General features: G+C 35.4%; 1 protein-coding gene across 4 annotated transcripts in view; it reads right to left on the reverse strand.

The window, feature by feature from the left end:
* The window catches only part of LOC121314840 (nuclear factor of activated T-cells, cytoplasmic 1-like), a 107,295-nt gene that overhangs the window by 21,757 nt on the left and 68,225 nt on the right, over positions 1-17,313 (reverse strand). For 2 of the 4 annotated variants that reach the window (XM_041248551.1, XM_041248552.1), the window contains exon 9: positions 9,009-9,683. In XM_041248551.1, coding sequence (XP_041104485.1) covers positions 9,009-9,683 — 675 coding nt within the window. The remainder of the gene's footprint in view (positions 1-9,008; positions 9,684-17,313) is intronic. The other 2 variants (XM_041248553.1, XM_041248554.1) reach the window with 2 other exon arrangements.

Here is a 17,313-nt window from a genome sequence, read left to right on the forward strand (position 1 = left end):
GGCAGTCATCTGCCAAGAGGAAATAGCTTCTCTGTACTGGGAGTCTGGCAAAGACAGACAAAAAAAAGAAAGTAGGAGAGAATAGAAACTTAAGTGCTCCTTTGCTTAAGTGTTCAATTATATTCTGCCCTTTGTTTTAATGTCAACAAAAGCATGATTTGTGTAAGTTTGAGATGTTTAACTCTTGTTGATATACAGTAGTTTTCAGGCTGGTGACCATCGCTACTGTGAAGAAATTAGGGCTTTTAAAGGGCTTTTGCTTGTCTGAACACTGTACCACTGCCAAGAGCAGCAAACAGCATGGCTTTCCCCATCCTGCTGGCTACAGACTGCTCTCAAGTGACATACGTTGCTATGGGATACATTTCACAGCACTAACAAATTTCATACGGTGGTTATAATTTTAAAAAAACAAAAAAAACAAAAAACTTTTGTTTCCAAAGAAAGAAAATGTTTACAGATGATACCTAGTTTACTCGCTAAACACCAAAAACTGGACATATCTCATTCATTATCTGTGGTGTGGACATTCTGACTTTCTAAAACATGTTCAGCTGCTATGATTGAACAGGTTTCAGGTTCTGTTTTGCCAGTTATGAAATGTTAATTCCATTCATGGAGCACAGAAGGAACTCATTTCACATGAGAGTTTCAAATGGACACTGGGACGGGTTTAAAAGATTAATATTACCAATATTCATTCCACTGTATTGTAAATAAGTTCAACAATAGATTTGTTGTTAAATTTATAAACATAACAAAAAATTCATCAAAATTGTTTTAAATTTTTTTAATGATGTGCCCTAATCACAAAATGTTTACTTTATTTAAAATAACTTTTTAAAGTGTTTTGTTGTGTCCACAAAAAAGTAAAAATAAACTATTTCAAAGAAAATATTTTCTTTACTTTTGAGTAAAGTTTTATTATAAGTTAAGCATCATTGTAACAGCTCTGCCATGTCTAATTTCCCAGTTCAAAATGTCTACATTAGAGAGGTGTAATGAAAGCAGGCTTTTACAAAAATGCATGAGGCCAGGTGAAACCCCTGCTGCTATGAATAGTGTGTGTGTGGGAATGTAAGGTTGGCAGGGATGGGGTTAAATCTGTTCCTGCCAACAATCACAGGTGTGGCCATTCCACAATTAGGTAACTATATAAAAGGAAGCCAAATATATAAATCCCTTACCCTTAGTTTTTCATGAAAAGAGGTCTTTATTATATATATATATATATATATATATATATATATATATATATATATATATATATATATATATATATATAAATCATAATAGATATGCCAAAACTCACAAAAAAAGAGAGAACCACAAACATTTCCTGAGTCACTTTTACATGTCTCTTTCTGGTTTGTTTGAATGTAATTCAAAACTAAGGTTTTACAGGAAATTTTCACCCAAAATGTGCATGTATACCAGAAACCACAAAGAAGTAATGTACTTTGTGACTGTTTCTATGGTTTATTTATTCTAATCCAGATAGAAAAAAATGATAGTGCACCCTTAAATGACTGAGTTTGAAAAAATAAAAAAGGCATACATTCAGAGTTGTTTGTAGCTACAGAAGTCAGCACAGGTACATAATCATGACTAAAAAAAAACATGTTAACAGTTGCTCCCTAAAGATTAGCAAGGGGTTCTCTCAACTGGCTTCCTAGTGCACACAGAAGCATCTGCTTCACTGCACACGTGTCAGCTCCACCTCTGCAGCATTAATTCAAGTGGAACTTTTCTGGGAGCCAAGCGCCTCATAATTTACACAACGGTATTAAATAACCCCACAGTACCTCTGTGTAAGGTGATTGCTTAAAACCCACAGCCTCCTCCCCTGCTTTTTTACAGTGACATAACCAAACACTGTCCCTGGAGCTCTGCAACTGTTTTTGATTTAAAACAGTGATTTCATTACCAAGTAAAAAAAAAACAAGAAAAAAAAAAAAAAACGTTAAGTTAACTTAGCATCTTTCCCTGTGCCACGGTGCAAACCCTCATTACCTTCCGGAACCTATTTCCTGCTCTATCTAAGCTAACAGCAGCTGCAGGGGCCCGATAGGAGGCACTTGCAGATGGGCAAGGAAAAAAAAAAAAGAAAGGAGGACAGTTAAGAGGCAACTGATACCAGATCACTGCATCAGCTTGGGGGCTCAAAGTGATAGTCCTGCATTGTAAGTAATCTGTGTTATTGTCTACCAGGAAAAACAAAAACAGCCAGGGGAATGTTAATCCTCAAACTGTTTACTGCAGCAGGGTAAAAGGTGGGTTTAATCACAGTTGCTGCCCTACTGTAATAACTAATACAATTATTATCCCCATGTCCCCAGAGCTCAAGTTATTTGGGTGACACTATGGTGTTCTTTTAATAACATTAGAATTACTTCTGCTGCTCTAAGTTTGTCACTTCCAAAGCCTTTCAGCAGAAAGATGCAAATTGGTTTATTATGTGCTGAAGCCATTTTGTGCAGCACAAAGATAAGTACCAAAAAAGTGAGGTTGTTTTTACTACAGATGGTCAATCTAATTAATAAAAAAGATTAAATTTTTGTATTTTTATTTTATTATTTACAAAAAAAAACAAAAAAACAAAAAAAAAAAAAAAAACAATGTTTGGCCTCATAATTCATCCTTAGATAATGCTTATAAACCAGTATAAAACTGTGATTGTAAAAGAGATTGCATTATAATCCTCACTTCACAGAGCAAATAAAGATAACACAACAAGGTCTACTTTAATGATCCAAACTGAGACAGATCTTAATACTGCTTGTGGCAGGGCAAAAGCTCTAAATGTAAATTGTGTATGTGTGTTGGGAATATAGGGTTGCCATAAATAAATGAGAGAATGTGGTCACATGGTATATAGGAGGAGAAAATCCTTTGTTTGGGGCTTGGTGTGTAACCTGAGTTTGGAACTATGTGTATACTGAGTTTGGAAGTCTGTAGTGAAGGCGAATGCCCAACCTACAATCAATTTTTGTACTGTTTCATTTAAACCTTTTATTTTGACCCTTGTGCCTCTTTATTTGTTCCTGTTTTTGTTCAATTAAACATGCGCAAAAGCACTGTAAACTGCAAGCTCCAAACAAAGGATGTTCTCTTCCTTAAATACCATGTGGCTGGAGCCTAATTAATCATGAATCATTCAATTAAGGCTCCAGCCACATTCTCACATTTACTTATGGCAGGGAGGATTTTAACCCCCTCCCTGCCAACCCTATATTCCAAACACATGCAAATATACAATTTACTTTTAGGGCTTTATCCCTGCCACCTTAAAATTTTGCATTTCTCTTTTCACTGTATTTTTGCGATGGGTCAATAAATTATTGGGTGGTAGTAGATTTTCCACTTTTGAAATATTTGTGTAAAAAATATTTTTTGACTATTTACACTATTTTGCTAAATAATAAAATTGAAGCTAATTAGAGTGTTAATTTATAGAGACTCTAAAATCCATCTAAATTATTCCTTACTAGGTTTATATAATTTCAGATGTGGACCTCCCTGACACTGAAAACCTTATACATAGTTACATGATACAAATGTATCAGCCTTTACTATAGCACACCATCTTTCCCAGGAATGAGGTCTCCAATCTACTGTATTTATCCAGAACTGCTTCTCTACTAATTGTGTTTTTCTTGGATTACATTATTAGTGTAGGCATGAGTGCAAGCACCAACAAGCCAGCGATAGCATTCATTAATATGATGTGCATTTAAATCAGTGCTTGCTTTGCTTCTAATTCAAACCAGCTGCATATTCTACAGTTTCTTATTTTTCAGTTTATTAGTGGATTAATTTAATGATGCTGACTGTTCACTGAAGATCTGTTTAAAATAAGGTTATGTTTGTTATAACTTTCCTTTTCTGAAGAATAGCCAATAGCAACCAAGCTTGGCTTCAACCGAAAGGCTTTTAAAATATTACTTAACTGGTACAGACTGAATTTCCATTTTGAAGACCATTAGTTTTAAATTCTGACATATTTGGTCAAAGATTGGGTGTTGAATAGAAAGTGTGGATTGTGCATGCTCTGTTACACACTGAGTATTTATGGTATTCTGACTATACTGTTTATTGATGGGCCAGGCTGCATTGCATCTGCATTTCCATATATTTCCTATTTTTTAGGTGCCAATTATAAATATTGTACACAATGACTCTTGTTTAAGGGTCCACAAACTACCATTCTGTAATATATTTCTCATCTGTTAATATTTATTATAGGTTGTGACTAGCTTTGCAATTACAACTCATTCTATTATTCTGGTAGAGTCTTGATGGTGCACGAAACCCTTGTTAATCCTTTGGGGGGCCCTGCAGACTGATTTTGGTTTTCAGACACACTTTCAAAACCCCCCAAAGGCCTAAGTGGGTTTTTTGTACACTTATGTTCCGGCAAGTTCACAGAGTTCTCTAGGAAAAAGGTGAGCTCAGCATTTTACAGAAGAAGAAAAACAAATCTATATTCATTTTAAAATCATAAACTATAAAGCCATTTGCTTAAGAGAACCTGTCAATAACCAACAAGCAACTTATAGCCCCTGGTATATTAACATCTGCAATACTTGACATGGGGCTTTGAGAAGACAACCAGAAGAAAGCATGCTTGTCCGCACCAATTAGATTTTGGTGATGGTTCTCCCACTGAAGATGAAACTTAAGGTCACAGGTTGAATGGTGTAAAAGCAATATTCTCACTGCAGTCGCACCAATTTCTTTGAAATGGTCTACCACTTCCGAAGCTCTTAGGCCACGTCCATTAAAGTTCTGACCCAAATGAATTATCCCCCTTTCCCTAACTAATTGGTACCCACCACGCAAACCTCCAGACCCCAAATGTTAAAGACTCAGCATGTTTTATTGCAGCATGTATGCTCTCAATCATTACAAATGCAGAGGGCCTGGTCCCAGGCATGGAGCCAGATTAGCAAAACTTTCCATGAGGAAAGCTTTTTGTTTCCTCCAATGAGGAAAGTGGTGGTGGTAGTAGTAGATGGGGTTGTTTAGAAATGTTAGCTGTCAGGATTGTTAAATAGAGAGACAGAGAGAAAGGGAGACAGCCTTCCTAAAATTGAACACCCAACCTGCCCATGGCTCCAGTTACGTCTGGACTACTGAAAAATCAGTCTGCCGTTTAAAACACATATAAAAATGTGGAAGACATCATTATGGCAGTGCTAGATAAAACTAGAGGGATTTAAACCAAATCATTGTAATTGCTGTATGGAACTATTATGTAAAAAGGAGAATAGAATTCTGAGCAGAATAATTTTGTCTATTAAAGTTCCTTTTGTAAACATCTGTGCTCTGCCTATATCTGAACCTCCTGAAATCGTCCATTGCTTGGCTCTATTTTAAAGGGTAAAGCATCTTGTTTGAAAAAAATGGACATTGTCCTAGTAAATGTATTGTTAATGATTTCCATTCTTAAACACTGTAACAATGGAACAGAGAACAGCTTATGCTATTCAATGAGAGGTATTCATTCTCTGGTAAATTATAGACAGGTGAAGCCAGTTCTTTTTATACAGAACATTTTATAAAGTCAGATGATTCAGGTGTGATCAAGTAGTTTTAATGCAAACCTGCAATCTTGTGATCTAAATATCCTTCCTGAGTCTATGCTAATATAGCTAGCCCAGATACTTAAAGGCCATGGCAAGCTTCTGAACTGTATAAAAACACCAGTACTAATTCATCATTTTATTCACTGAAGATCTGCTTGACTCTTCCAAACACAAACATGTTTGACATGGTAACAAAATTATACTCTTAATGATACTGTCAGCCAATAGCACAGTCTTTAGGTTTGTAGTCCAGGCTGAGTACAGCTGTTTTTCATATTTTGGATCTTCTACTTATATTTTATCTGAACTGTTAACTCACATTTAAATGCTGTAAAGATAAAGACACATCTCCTACTAGAATCAGAAAAAAGAGTGAATGAACTAAGCAAAAATGTATTTTGTAACAACTGTACCATGCTTTACAGGGCTCTAAATAAACCCCACAGCAACTCAAAGGCAACAAAAAGCTTTCCTCAATAAAAGAATACAAACTGTAGACATACTATAATTATCTACAGTACTGTGTTGTTCCCAGTGTTTACATCTTTGTTGTATTTTGTAATGACTATCAATTTATAATTACTTGCTTTCTTTTTACGTAATATACTATGCAGAACCTGCTGTCAAAATGTGACCCCCCTTGTTATTACTGTATAGATAAGGTAATTTTCATACTATAAAACAAACATTTATGATTTGTTTAGAATGAAAAGAATGAAGACCATCACACTAAAACATGTGAAAAATGAATGAAATGGACTCAACAATCCAGGGCTGACTGCATTAGATTGTTGTTGGCAACTGGATCAGCTACTGCTTTGAGGTGCAATTAACATCAACAGGGTGTCAAACTTCAGCTTCGAAAATAGCTACTCATCATCACCAATAAAGTTGTGCCTCAGAGCCAAAAAATATAGAACTTTATCATCTGCTATTATGCCTAAAACTGCTATGTTGCTGTTATGATTATAGATCCAGAGCCAGACGTGTGTTTTTGTTTTTTTCGATACAGAAAGACATTGTTCCAGCTAAAACCAACAGAAGCTCACGGCCCTCTGTCGAGTTATCCTTTACGGGCCATGCTAGAATTGTTAACATTGGGAAAGCATAATATAATGACTGTGTGTGAAGGATGGAAATACATTTTATGGTCTGTTACGCATGGCCCATTACAGGCCAGCCAAGGAGTTTTTATCAATCAGTAGTGACCAAGGCACACTCCCAGCTGTAAAAAAAACCCCAAGAAAACAAACGAACAGCAGACGTGAACTGTTAAACAATACGCTGCACTGTTGGGCAGTGTCTATATGTCTGTTCAGGAGAACCACAGCTCGTGTCTGTTGCTTTCTCAAATTATTATACCCATCACCCTTTTCTTGTGTTGTAGATATTTGGAATCTTTTTTTTTTTTTTTTTAATTCAGGAATAAAGATTTGTTTGCCTGTTATCTAATGACTTCTTGACAAGAAGACTGCTTCCCATTGACTCCAATTAAAAACAATATGGAACAGGTTTACCTGCTGTTAAATAGCTATATTTTAGCTAAGTTAAGATTTTTCAAGAGGGCTGTCACCAGTATATTTGTGATAGTTAATATTTCAAAAGTTGGGTCAAAAAAAAAAAAAAAGTAGAGATGATCAATCATGTAATAAATTTGACTGAAGGACACATACTGTAGCATTCAAAAGGTGAGCTCCTGTCTAGTATGTGTTTCCTTATGTCAGCAGCAAATGATGAAAAGCTGTCAGGTCATACATCTTGAGTGGTAACTGAGTATTATTAACCTCCAATGATCAGACAAACTCCTGCTTCTGTCATTTTGCTAACAACCAGATTCCTTTGCTGATCAAAGGAACCCTATCACACTATTTTATGGTAGACATGTCTGAGTTTCTTTTTTCTTTGTCTGGGACCAGTTAGTTGTTTTACATGTAGACATTTGAAAGACGTTTCCTTTTCTGTAATATAGTGAGGCTACATTATATTTCTTATCTTGAGGGAGCTCATGTATCCCATTAACTAAGAATCTCCGCTCTATCGGGACACTTAGTGGTGAGTGCTAAATCACAGTCCAATGATGTCACATAATCACATTTCAGAAGATCCCTTACTAACATATAACTAATAAATCCAGAGGAAAACCCATGTCTGATTACTTTTTCATATTACAATGAGGTCTCTATGGGAATGCCTAATTTGGAAGATACATTGGACATATGCAGTTACCACCACATAGTTACAAGGGCTCAGGAACTAACCAAGGATCCTTATTTAAAAATGAGATGACGCAAGTATAACATTTATTGCAGTCAGCTAGAGGCAGCCTAGACTGAATGTCTGTGATTCCAACAGTGCTCAAATGGCATATCCATATATAAGCTCTGATGCAAATTCAGTACCCTCTGTGTTTTAGGAATGCAGTTGGTCAGTTAATTCTTTTACAGGTACACCAGCAAATCACTGTGTCTAATTTACTCTCCAAAAAGTGAGTAGACATTTTTTTCAACATTTGGTCTATTTTCTACTTGACAGTTGTTGACAGATACTGACAGAATAATGACAGATGTGCAGACAGCAACCATGTTGATGTCTGAGTAAAGCCATGTACTGTACTTTGAAACTGATGGTTATCATGTACACCAGCATCATTTGGTCTGTGGTATGTGCGCACATGTTGTACATGAGTTTTGGACTAAACATGCATGCTTGACATCCAAAACCAGACCTTGATATTCTGATCGAATTGGCCCATGTTTTTGTGAGGACACCAACTGGTTTCTCATGCATTAAAAGATAGAGGCTTTGTGATGTCAGCATGCTTTGAAGTTTGTACTGCGTTGTGGGGTATCAGGACTGTCAGATTATTCAGGGTTTCTATAAACTGGGTTCAGAATAGCTGGCTCCACCTGTAATTGGGTTTTATACAACATGAACCATTATTTACATAGTGCTTATGTAGCAATAATATGTCCTTCTGAACCTTATGTCTTTTTTTTCCAGCCATGTACAGAAAGCTTTTCCGCATCAGCTTTTGTAAAGATCTACTTGTTTGGCAGCCATCTGAACAACAGGGTATTGCAATGTGAACTGAATGGCTACCACCATAAAGAAACATACAACAGCCAGTTACTTTAGATGATAAGCTAATACACCTCATAAGCCTGTAATTGGGCAGCCATTATCAAAAGATTAACCCTTTCATATTAGACAGCAGGAAATTATTTCCCATTGTTTTGCTGCCTTCAAAAGGCCCTAATGTAAACATGACATTATTTTTAGCACATATGCGTGTGCCACTGATTCTTTTTCATTCTTTCTGATCTTGTTTTTCTATTTTGCTCATTACAAGGTGAGGTGGTACACCAGTCTGGACTGATGTTTGGAGGCAATTTAAAACTCATTATCTTGCGTTCCACTTACCATCGTCTAAGTACATCTGGTCCAGCTCTTGAGGCTCCTGCTTGACAACGACAGGCAATGAGGTCTGACTATTCTCTTCCTGCAAGAGCAGCAGTGACCCTGGCTGGTTTGTGGGAGACCCATTTTGCTGAGTTTTCTTCAGCTGCCCCATCGGCAGGGAGGGGTGAGGTGGGCTGTAGGTCTGCCCATAAAGTGTCTCCTGGGCAGCAGAGGGAACCGGAGAAGAAGTGGGACTGTTGGGATAGAGTGTTTGTTGGTAACCATGGGAACAGTTACTGCTCAGATGCTGACTCACCTGGGACTGCAGCATGATGAGAGATGATTGGTCAGGGGAGTTGGGGTGCACAACCACAGACCTGTTGGGCACTTCCTGGATTGTGGGGACGCCTACTGTGGGCTGCTGGAGACTGGCTAGCGGACTGTGACCGGTGTATTTGGTGTAAGTGGAAGGGGAGAGGTCATGCAGCTTAGGACTTGAGTTAGAGGTGGACGAAGAGGATGGCATCACAATGTTTCTCTGCTGGTAGGAAGGGAAGCTGTCCACCAGACAGGAGCCAGGATCCGGAGGCATCATGGAGGTCAGGACTTGCTGGTTGTAGTAAGATTTGGATAATGTACTTAGTCCGGGAGCTATGGCCTCATAGTCGTCAGTAGGTTCTGTTTTTACTATTGGAACTGGTTGAAAAAAAAGAAAAAAGAAAAAATAGAATAAACATACATTATGTGACTGAGTGGGCCTGTGGCTAGGCTACCCTCAGCAAAACAAACAACTTCTTGAATAAGACTCTGTGTGCTGGTTGCCTGGCTCAACCACCCAGAAAAGTTACAACATTTTTTTTTTTTTTTTTTTTTTTTTTTTTTTTTTTTTAAATCGATGACTCATCAGCGCAAGAAAGCTCACAGCTGGTTCTAATATTGAAAAGGCCTATTTACTTTGGATTCTTTGCCTGCACTAATCTCATATAAAAAAAAAAAACATATTTTTAAAATATTTTGCTGCAGTAGGAGCCTTAGACCCAAGGGCTCCACAGTTTAAAACAAATTATTTGCTTTCAAAATGCAAAAGGACTCAACTGCAAAATGCTTCTGCACTCTCAGAGCAACCCATGTGTTTATTTGACTAGAGGCTGCACAAGCCATTATTTAGGCCAAAGGAACAGTAGGTGAGCTAATTGTAAATAAAACAGAGCAGATGTTACATTTACTAAATTAATGGGGGATGGGGAAGTTGCCATGTGTTTATACTAATATTTATTCTGCCAAAAGCTACACTTTCTTTTGCAAAGAATTTGATTTACTTAATTCAGGAAAAAAATGTGGTTGCAAGAAACACACATTTATAATATACACATTCATGTTTTTCTTTGAGGCAATTTGAGTTTCACATTACTGTCACAACTTAAATACTTTTCCTTTTAGCCTTAGCAAGAGAAATTTTTATTCTCACAAGCAAGAACAGATTGCGGCAGTACCTTTTTAACACAAAATCCAGCATATCAATTGGATTCATTCCTTTTATCAGATTGTTTTTACCACAGCATGCCTTCTTGTACAAACAGATGTTCCTAGCAGTGAAAGCACTGATGGCATTTATGAAGGATATTTGGCCTTTTTGAAATAGTTCATTTTATCGAAGATTTAATTGAAGATTTAATTAAATAATAGATAACTACTGAAGCAGATTCACTTAAGACAATTAAATTACACCTTAGCTTTACAGAGGAGACTGAATTGGTTAAAACAAGCAGCTGATTTCAGTGGTATTTAAAAAAAAGGCATAATTAAAAAGAAAACTGTGGTAAAACAGTTGACACAATTTCAAAATAATATGATAAAAAACAAAAAAAAAAAAAAAAAAAAAAAACACAAACACATCACTTTCTCTGGGGAGCCATAGATGACTCCAAATGACATATGTGTAAAGAGAAAGAGCATTGCCTTTCTCTGCAAGAACTGCTCTGCAATTACAAACATTTGCCACCAGTTAGCAATGTGTGCTATAAACAAAACTTGCAAAGATTTAATTGTAAAATACATAATTTGTGTGGCATTACAGGAAACACAATAAATCTTCTTTTTGAAAGCAGAAAAGAATAAAGTATGTCAAATGTGTAAAACAGTTCAAAACACACACACACATCATATCATCCAAACGAATGTGAAGTTGGCAATATAGTAATATACTTCTCTTTTTTTTAAATCAAATAACAAAGCTTAATTTACATTAATGTGGCAGCATTGTTCTTGTCTCGAATTTCTGTTAAAGACACCCCAGTCGGTAGTTAATGAATCATTGGGCACTATTCACTCAGCTTTAACTCATGAGCTATTTGAAAACTTTTTTTTTTCCATAGTCTGTTTTTATGAATGAAATAAAGTTTTATAATGATGAAACTCTTCTAGACTGCCAACAACAGTCTATAAAAGTCTCAATAATATACATTATTCGACACATCAAAAAAGACTTTCTTTTAACCAATGAGTTAAAGCTTTGTGAATCTCAGGTTGGTAGTACAGCACAGGCTAAATTAGTCCAAATTCAGACAAGATTCACTGTGTGTTAGATCGAATCGTTCTGTTTTAAAAATGCAGTGTTTAAAAAATAACACAGTAAAACAAGTTACAGCATTAATAACCTTTATTTTAAAACACAGATACACACATACAACACAAAAATGATATTCAAGACAGCCTATATGTTTTTCTCCAGACAATATGTGCAAAAAAACTGAATATGTGTTCCTTTCAACCCTGAACATCATAGTGATGCCCTGAGAAAACAAACATCACATCATTCATAATAAAAACATGTTTTAATCATAGTATACACTTACAAGCATTTGGGCATTGCACACCTGTGTCTAATTGTTGTAACTGCAGCCTACTTAACATAGCACAGTAAGTATCTGACTACTGTCACTGGTGAAAGCAGATCAAAGAGAAGGTCACATTTTTCCGAACACCCCAGCCAGACAATCTTTATCTCGGCATATGTCTGCCCCCGTGCAAGTTAACCTGTCTAATTTTAATGACGGGGTGTCTTTTTTCCTGTAGACCCCAGTGACTGGCAGTGGGCAAAGTTTCACAATTACAAGCATACACAAGCTGTCATACAGAATGAAATATAAGAGCACACATGCATAAAGAGCAATGTACCGAGAAGAAAAACAGCAACAGTTTAAAATCAATTAAAACATATTTAAACATTTGTAAATGAAACAACACTGAGCAGGTGGGCACATATTTTACAGAGTTTACAAATAAGAACATTAGCCCATAATGCTTTTTTTTTTTTAATGCTACCAACAGTTTGGCTTTCCAACATTTGGCTACACTTTTGGGGCCAACTCCAAAAAGAAGAATCAAAAATGAAGATTAGGTTATACTGGGTAATCCTCTGTGTTTATTTATGGTCTCAGTAAATGAAGTTTAGGTTATACTGGGTAATCCACTGCTGTTTATGGTCTCAGTAAATTAATTATTTATAGACACACAGTTAGTCAATGTCAATCACAAGGTGTTTCGGTCTGGGACCAACTTGCATTTTTTTTCTATTCTAAACGTCTAAAGTACCTCCGTTGCCAATGAATAGGCAACAACAATCTTTTTCATTTATATACAAACATGTATGTCATATACTACATCTACAATAGCCAGTACCTTAAATGCAGTTACATGTTTGCTTGGTGCACAGTATGAGGTATATTTACAGTAATGTGTATGTACTGTATATACTGAATTAAATTGTTAAACATTAGCTGGGCTTCTTCATTACATATCATGTTGTGTTGTTATCCTGTAGTGTGTCCCTCACAGATTATCTCAGATTCTATATGGTAGATGCCTGCTCAGAATAGTACAGGATGCTGAATAATTTTTACCATTTTAAAACAAATAAAAAATGGTAGAAAAGCTTTTTGCAACTACCTGTTTGATAGTGCAGCTTTAGCTTTTGTCACTTAAATGTCGCTTGTTTGTCTTTTTGTTATTTTAAGACAAACATAAAATATTAAGCAAATTCCTTTATGACACTTTTATTGTAGTTAGTGTTTTAAATTCATGTGCATGTAATACAAGATGTGGATTTGGAACTGAAAATTAACAGGTTTCAAAATGTTTGAATTTAAGGTGTCTAGAGGTGGGTGATAATCCCCCAATTGCAGAACGGACTGCTGTCAATTAATTAATTATAAACAGGAACAAAAATGTGATATTGAACATATTGTCAATCGTTCACCTTTGCGTAACGGGATGTGCAGACTAGATTTAACGATTAAATGATTTAAGTAAATTATTATTATTATTATTATTATTATTATTATTATTATTATTATTATTATTATTATTATTATTATTATTATTATTTAACTCAATCATTTAAAAGGTCTTTCTCCTCCAACTTCTCCCTGCCTTCCTTCCTGGTCCTCCATCACCCGGTCTTTGTTAATCTCTGACTGATCTTAAAGGTGGCACCTAGGCTGAAGGCAGTTCCTTCTGGACTGGGCAGTAGACCCTGGGCCCACCTGCCTAACCACTCTTTGCTACTTTCTATTCATCTATCAAAGCTATGTCTCAGTGTTTAAACTGTGTAAACTGAGCACTGCCAGAGCAAGAGACTCATCACACACACAGACTAGCCAGGCCCAGGAACAGTTCTTTAAACAGTTCATTTGTAACTGTTTAAATAACTTCAGCTATTTAAATCATATTCCACTTGCAATATTTCAACAGTGCTTATGATGCAAGTCAATGCAGCTTAGCTGAAAATAGCCTTTTAAAAATAGTGTTCCTATTTTTATATCAGACTTTAGAGGAAGTATATTTATCAGTTATGTAAACACGCTATTCAATGCAAACTGAGTGGGAGTGCAAACGTTTGCTCTAGTCATAATAAGCAGACACATGTTATTGTGTTTATTAATAGCAGTATTTTTCCATTATTAAGAGCATGGGCGCTAGTGAATGAAAAACAGTGTGGCAAACAGTGTGACTGATCTGATCTCTAATGAATACTTCTCACTGGCATTAGGAAAACATTAAGGATCAATTTTATTTGTTTTCTTTAATCAAACTATATAGAAGACACTTCTGGTCTATTTCAGAACATGCTACAACTGTATATTATTTCAGAACACATTTTTTAAAATGTTTTTGCTTTTCTAAAATCTTCTTGCGACCAGCTTGGCAGATAAATAATGAAACTGCCCATTTGTGCCATTCAAAATTTTTCAGTGGTCAGTTACTAATATTTCTGGTTCATAAAATGACATACTGGGGTATATTCAATTGATTCAAATTGTTTTTGCTTAAATCATTAAAACAAGACCCACACTGGCATTTTACATTTGCATCTGAATGAAAAGACAAGGCATTTGGATCTGTCACTGTTAAGATCAATTGAATAGACCCTGCTATCTTGTTGTATAATGCATAAGAAAATCATAATAGTAATATCAAACTGTTGTCCGTCAATTTAATTGATTTGCTTTGTTAGCTAGTTCTTATTTTTTATTTTTCGTTATTAAAAAGAACAACATTATTATTATTATTATTATTATTATTATTATTATCATCAATAATATTGTGACGCTCTTTTTTTTTAGCACAAAAAAAATCTTAAAATTAAAGGCTGTGCAGTTCTTAAAAAAACACCCATGAGGTTACATGAATAAACAACAGAGAGCTATCCGCTATTAAAATCACAAATTCACAGAACAATAGCTGTTTTACTAGAACACTGAGGCAAGCAGCCACCAGCGACGGTGCTGATAAAGCTGTGGGCTTTCACTGGAAATGCATTTACGTCACATCTGTCTGGTTTGGGACTGAACTGCCTCACAAATGAGGATGTAGTCCCAGTGGCTGGCTCTGGCTTCCACTGGGAAAATGTTAATTCTACAGAATGTTATCCAGGCCCACAGAAAATCTGACCTGACCATATTTACCTTTTGTTCCTTTGTAAACAACAGTTTTAAATATAAAGAAAAGCAACATACGACTTTCATGAATACTTTTTAATAGTATTAGAGCACAGCCTGATTCTTGGACAGGGAGATATGAAGGGAATTTTTACATAAGCCTTTTTATCAGGTGTTAGGTGACAGTAAGCGACTGCAGCAGCGCTGGCAGTGTGTCACAGTTCTTCATAACACTCATAATTGCAAAATACTGTCAAATCTCAGGTTTTAATAAATTCACAAATAAAAAACTAAAGGTCAAAGATAGGCCGGAAAAGGGATGAAAAGGCCACATGCATGATTCTATACATTTACTGTATCACTTCATAGTATTAATTTCCTTTCTTGTTAATGTTTATTTTCTCTTTGGTATCTACTTCTTTTTGAATGACCACTTCATGCCAATTTAACCATAGCAGGTATAGATAAAGGCTCTCTTCTAAGATTCCCAAAATATTTTACAAAGCAGCACTGGCCAATGCATATGAATGCAGTGCACATATTTATTGATATAAATCTTTAAGCAGATTGACTGTACTAAGTGATAGGGCAATAAGCACAATTAATTAGGAGGCTCAGAAGAAAAAAAGTAATTTCTTCTAGCACCACTAGATTAGTATTGTTCTACAGACGTATATATATATATATATATATATATATATATATATATATATATATATATATATATATATATATATATATATATATATATAGTATAAGAGAGCTCTTACTTAACGTCAAGTACCGGATATATTTGATCATCACAGACTTCAAATCTCCTTAACCATCTTCAAAAAGTGCAAATAGCAATTATCTGGCTATACTCTGTTGCTAAATAATCACAACCTGTAATGCTTGCTTTTCTGTCTAACCTGCTTACTGCTTATATCAAGAAAAGTTTTGCTTTCAATAAAGATTTATCAGGAGACCTAATCATGAATGAAACTGCTGCCAGTAAATCGGATATTTTCCAACTGGAAATTGGCAGTTCCTGGGTTCAAATTATAGCTCAGTAATTGACTTATTCAACAACCTAACAATGGGCAAGTAAATAATCTCTTGAACTAGAAAAAATACATGAATAATTAAAGTATGAAAATATAATACAGCGTTATCCAAAAATCTTCTGAATCAATTAATCATCAGTTAATTCATCCACACATATACTGTATTTATTTATTTTTTTATATTGTTAATGTTGGTTCTTCTGCTCATTCCTTCCAATAATAAGTGGTGTTATGAATGTAATCAATCTTGTCAAGGAACCCGTAAAAGCAAAGCGTTCCTCAACTTGACTTCAGCAGCAGTTTACTGCTGCCAGCAAAAAAAAAAGAAAAAAAAAAACAGACTAGGATAACTGTTCTGAAAGATATTTTCTTTTTTTTTCACTTTCCGCATCACAGGGAAATAAAGATATCCTCAATTTGACAGTAGAGCTTTCCTGTTTTAAACATCTGTGCATTCTCCAAGCAGAGCCCGACTGTTTTTTTTCACATAGCCTGTGAGATGAGGATAGCTAGACATGATTAAACGTTTAGAGGTTGTGAAATCAACTGACTATCCCTTACACATGCTTAACAACTATCCGGTTGGAACTGAGTGTATTCAGATGTGACATTTCCTTAACCAGACAGTGGAATGGTATACTTGGCCATCGGGTGGCGTTATGCAAAACGTTGCACAATTGTTGTTGTGTCATGTGTCAGAGGTTAATTTATAAAAGAAAGGTAGGTAGCATAGTGTTACTTATGTCCAGACTGTATACACTGTCTGGTAAAGATTGATTTTATATGGGATAAACTGACCTGTCATGAAGTGACTAATTGCCATGCTGTCTGCTCTTTTACGTGAGACAATGGTTAAAACATTTTAAGCTAAGATGCCAGAAAAGGAGTGTGACTTCTGAAAAGCATCAGTCAATAAGTACAATTAGTGAGCATGCTGTATTGATCATCATTTTGGGAAGAGATGCATCGGATACATTGAGGGGCAATGTGTGTGTGTATATATATATATATATATATATATATATACACACACACACACACACACACACACACACACACACACACACACACACACACACATTAGCTAATCATACATTCTGCTAATAGCAACATGTAGTTTTACAGTACATTGTTTAACTGTGTGGGCCAGAATTTTAATTAAAAAATCTTTACATTGCAAATAATAACTATAGAATTTAAAATTATTGTATAGGTTTTATTCAGAGTCTGCACGCGTCTGCAAATCTGCACAGCATTCCTTATTATTGAATGTATTTCTTGTCTTGAAAATATAAGGAAAAACAAACCCACTTCACATGATAATACAACAAGAAACAATGC

Source organism: Polyodon spathula, chromosome 4 (genome assembly GCF_017654505.1).
Source record: "Polyodon spathula isolate WHYD16114869_AA chromosome 4, ASM1765450v1, whole genome shotgun sequence".
Lineage (NCBI taxonomy): Eukaryota > Metazoa > Chordata > Actinopteri > Acipenseriformes > Polyodontidae > Polyodon > Polyodon spathula.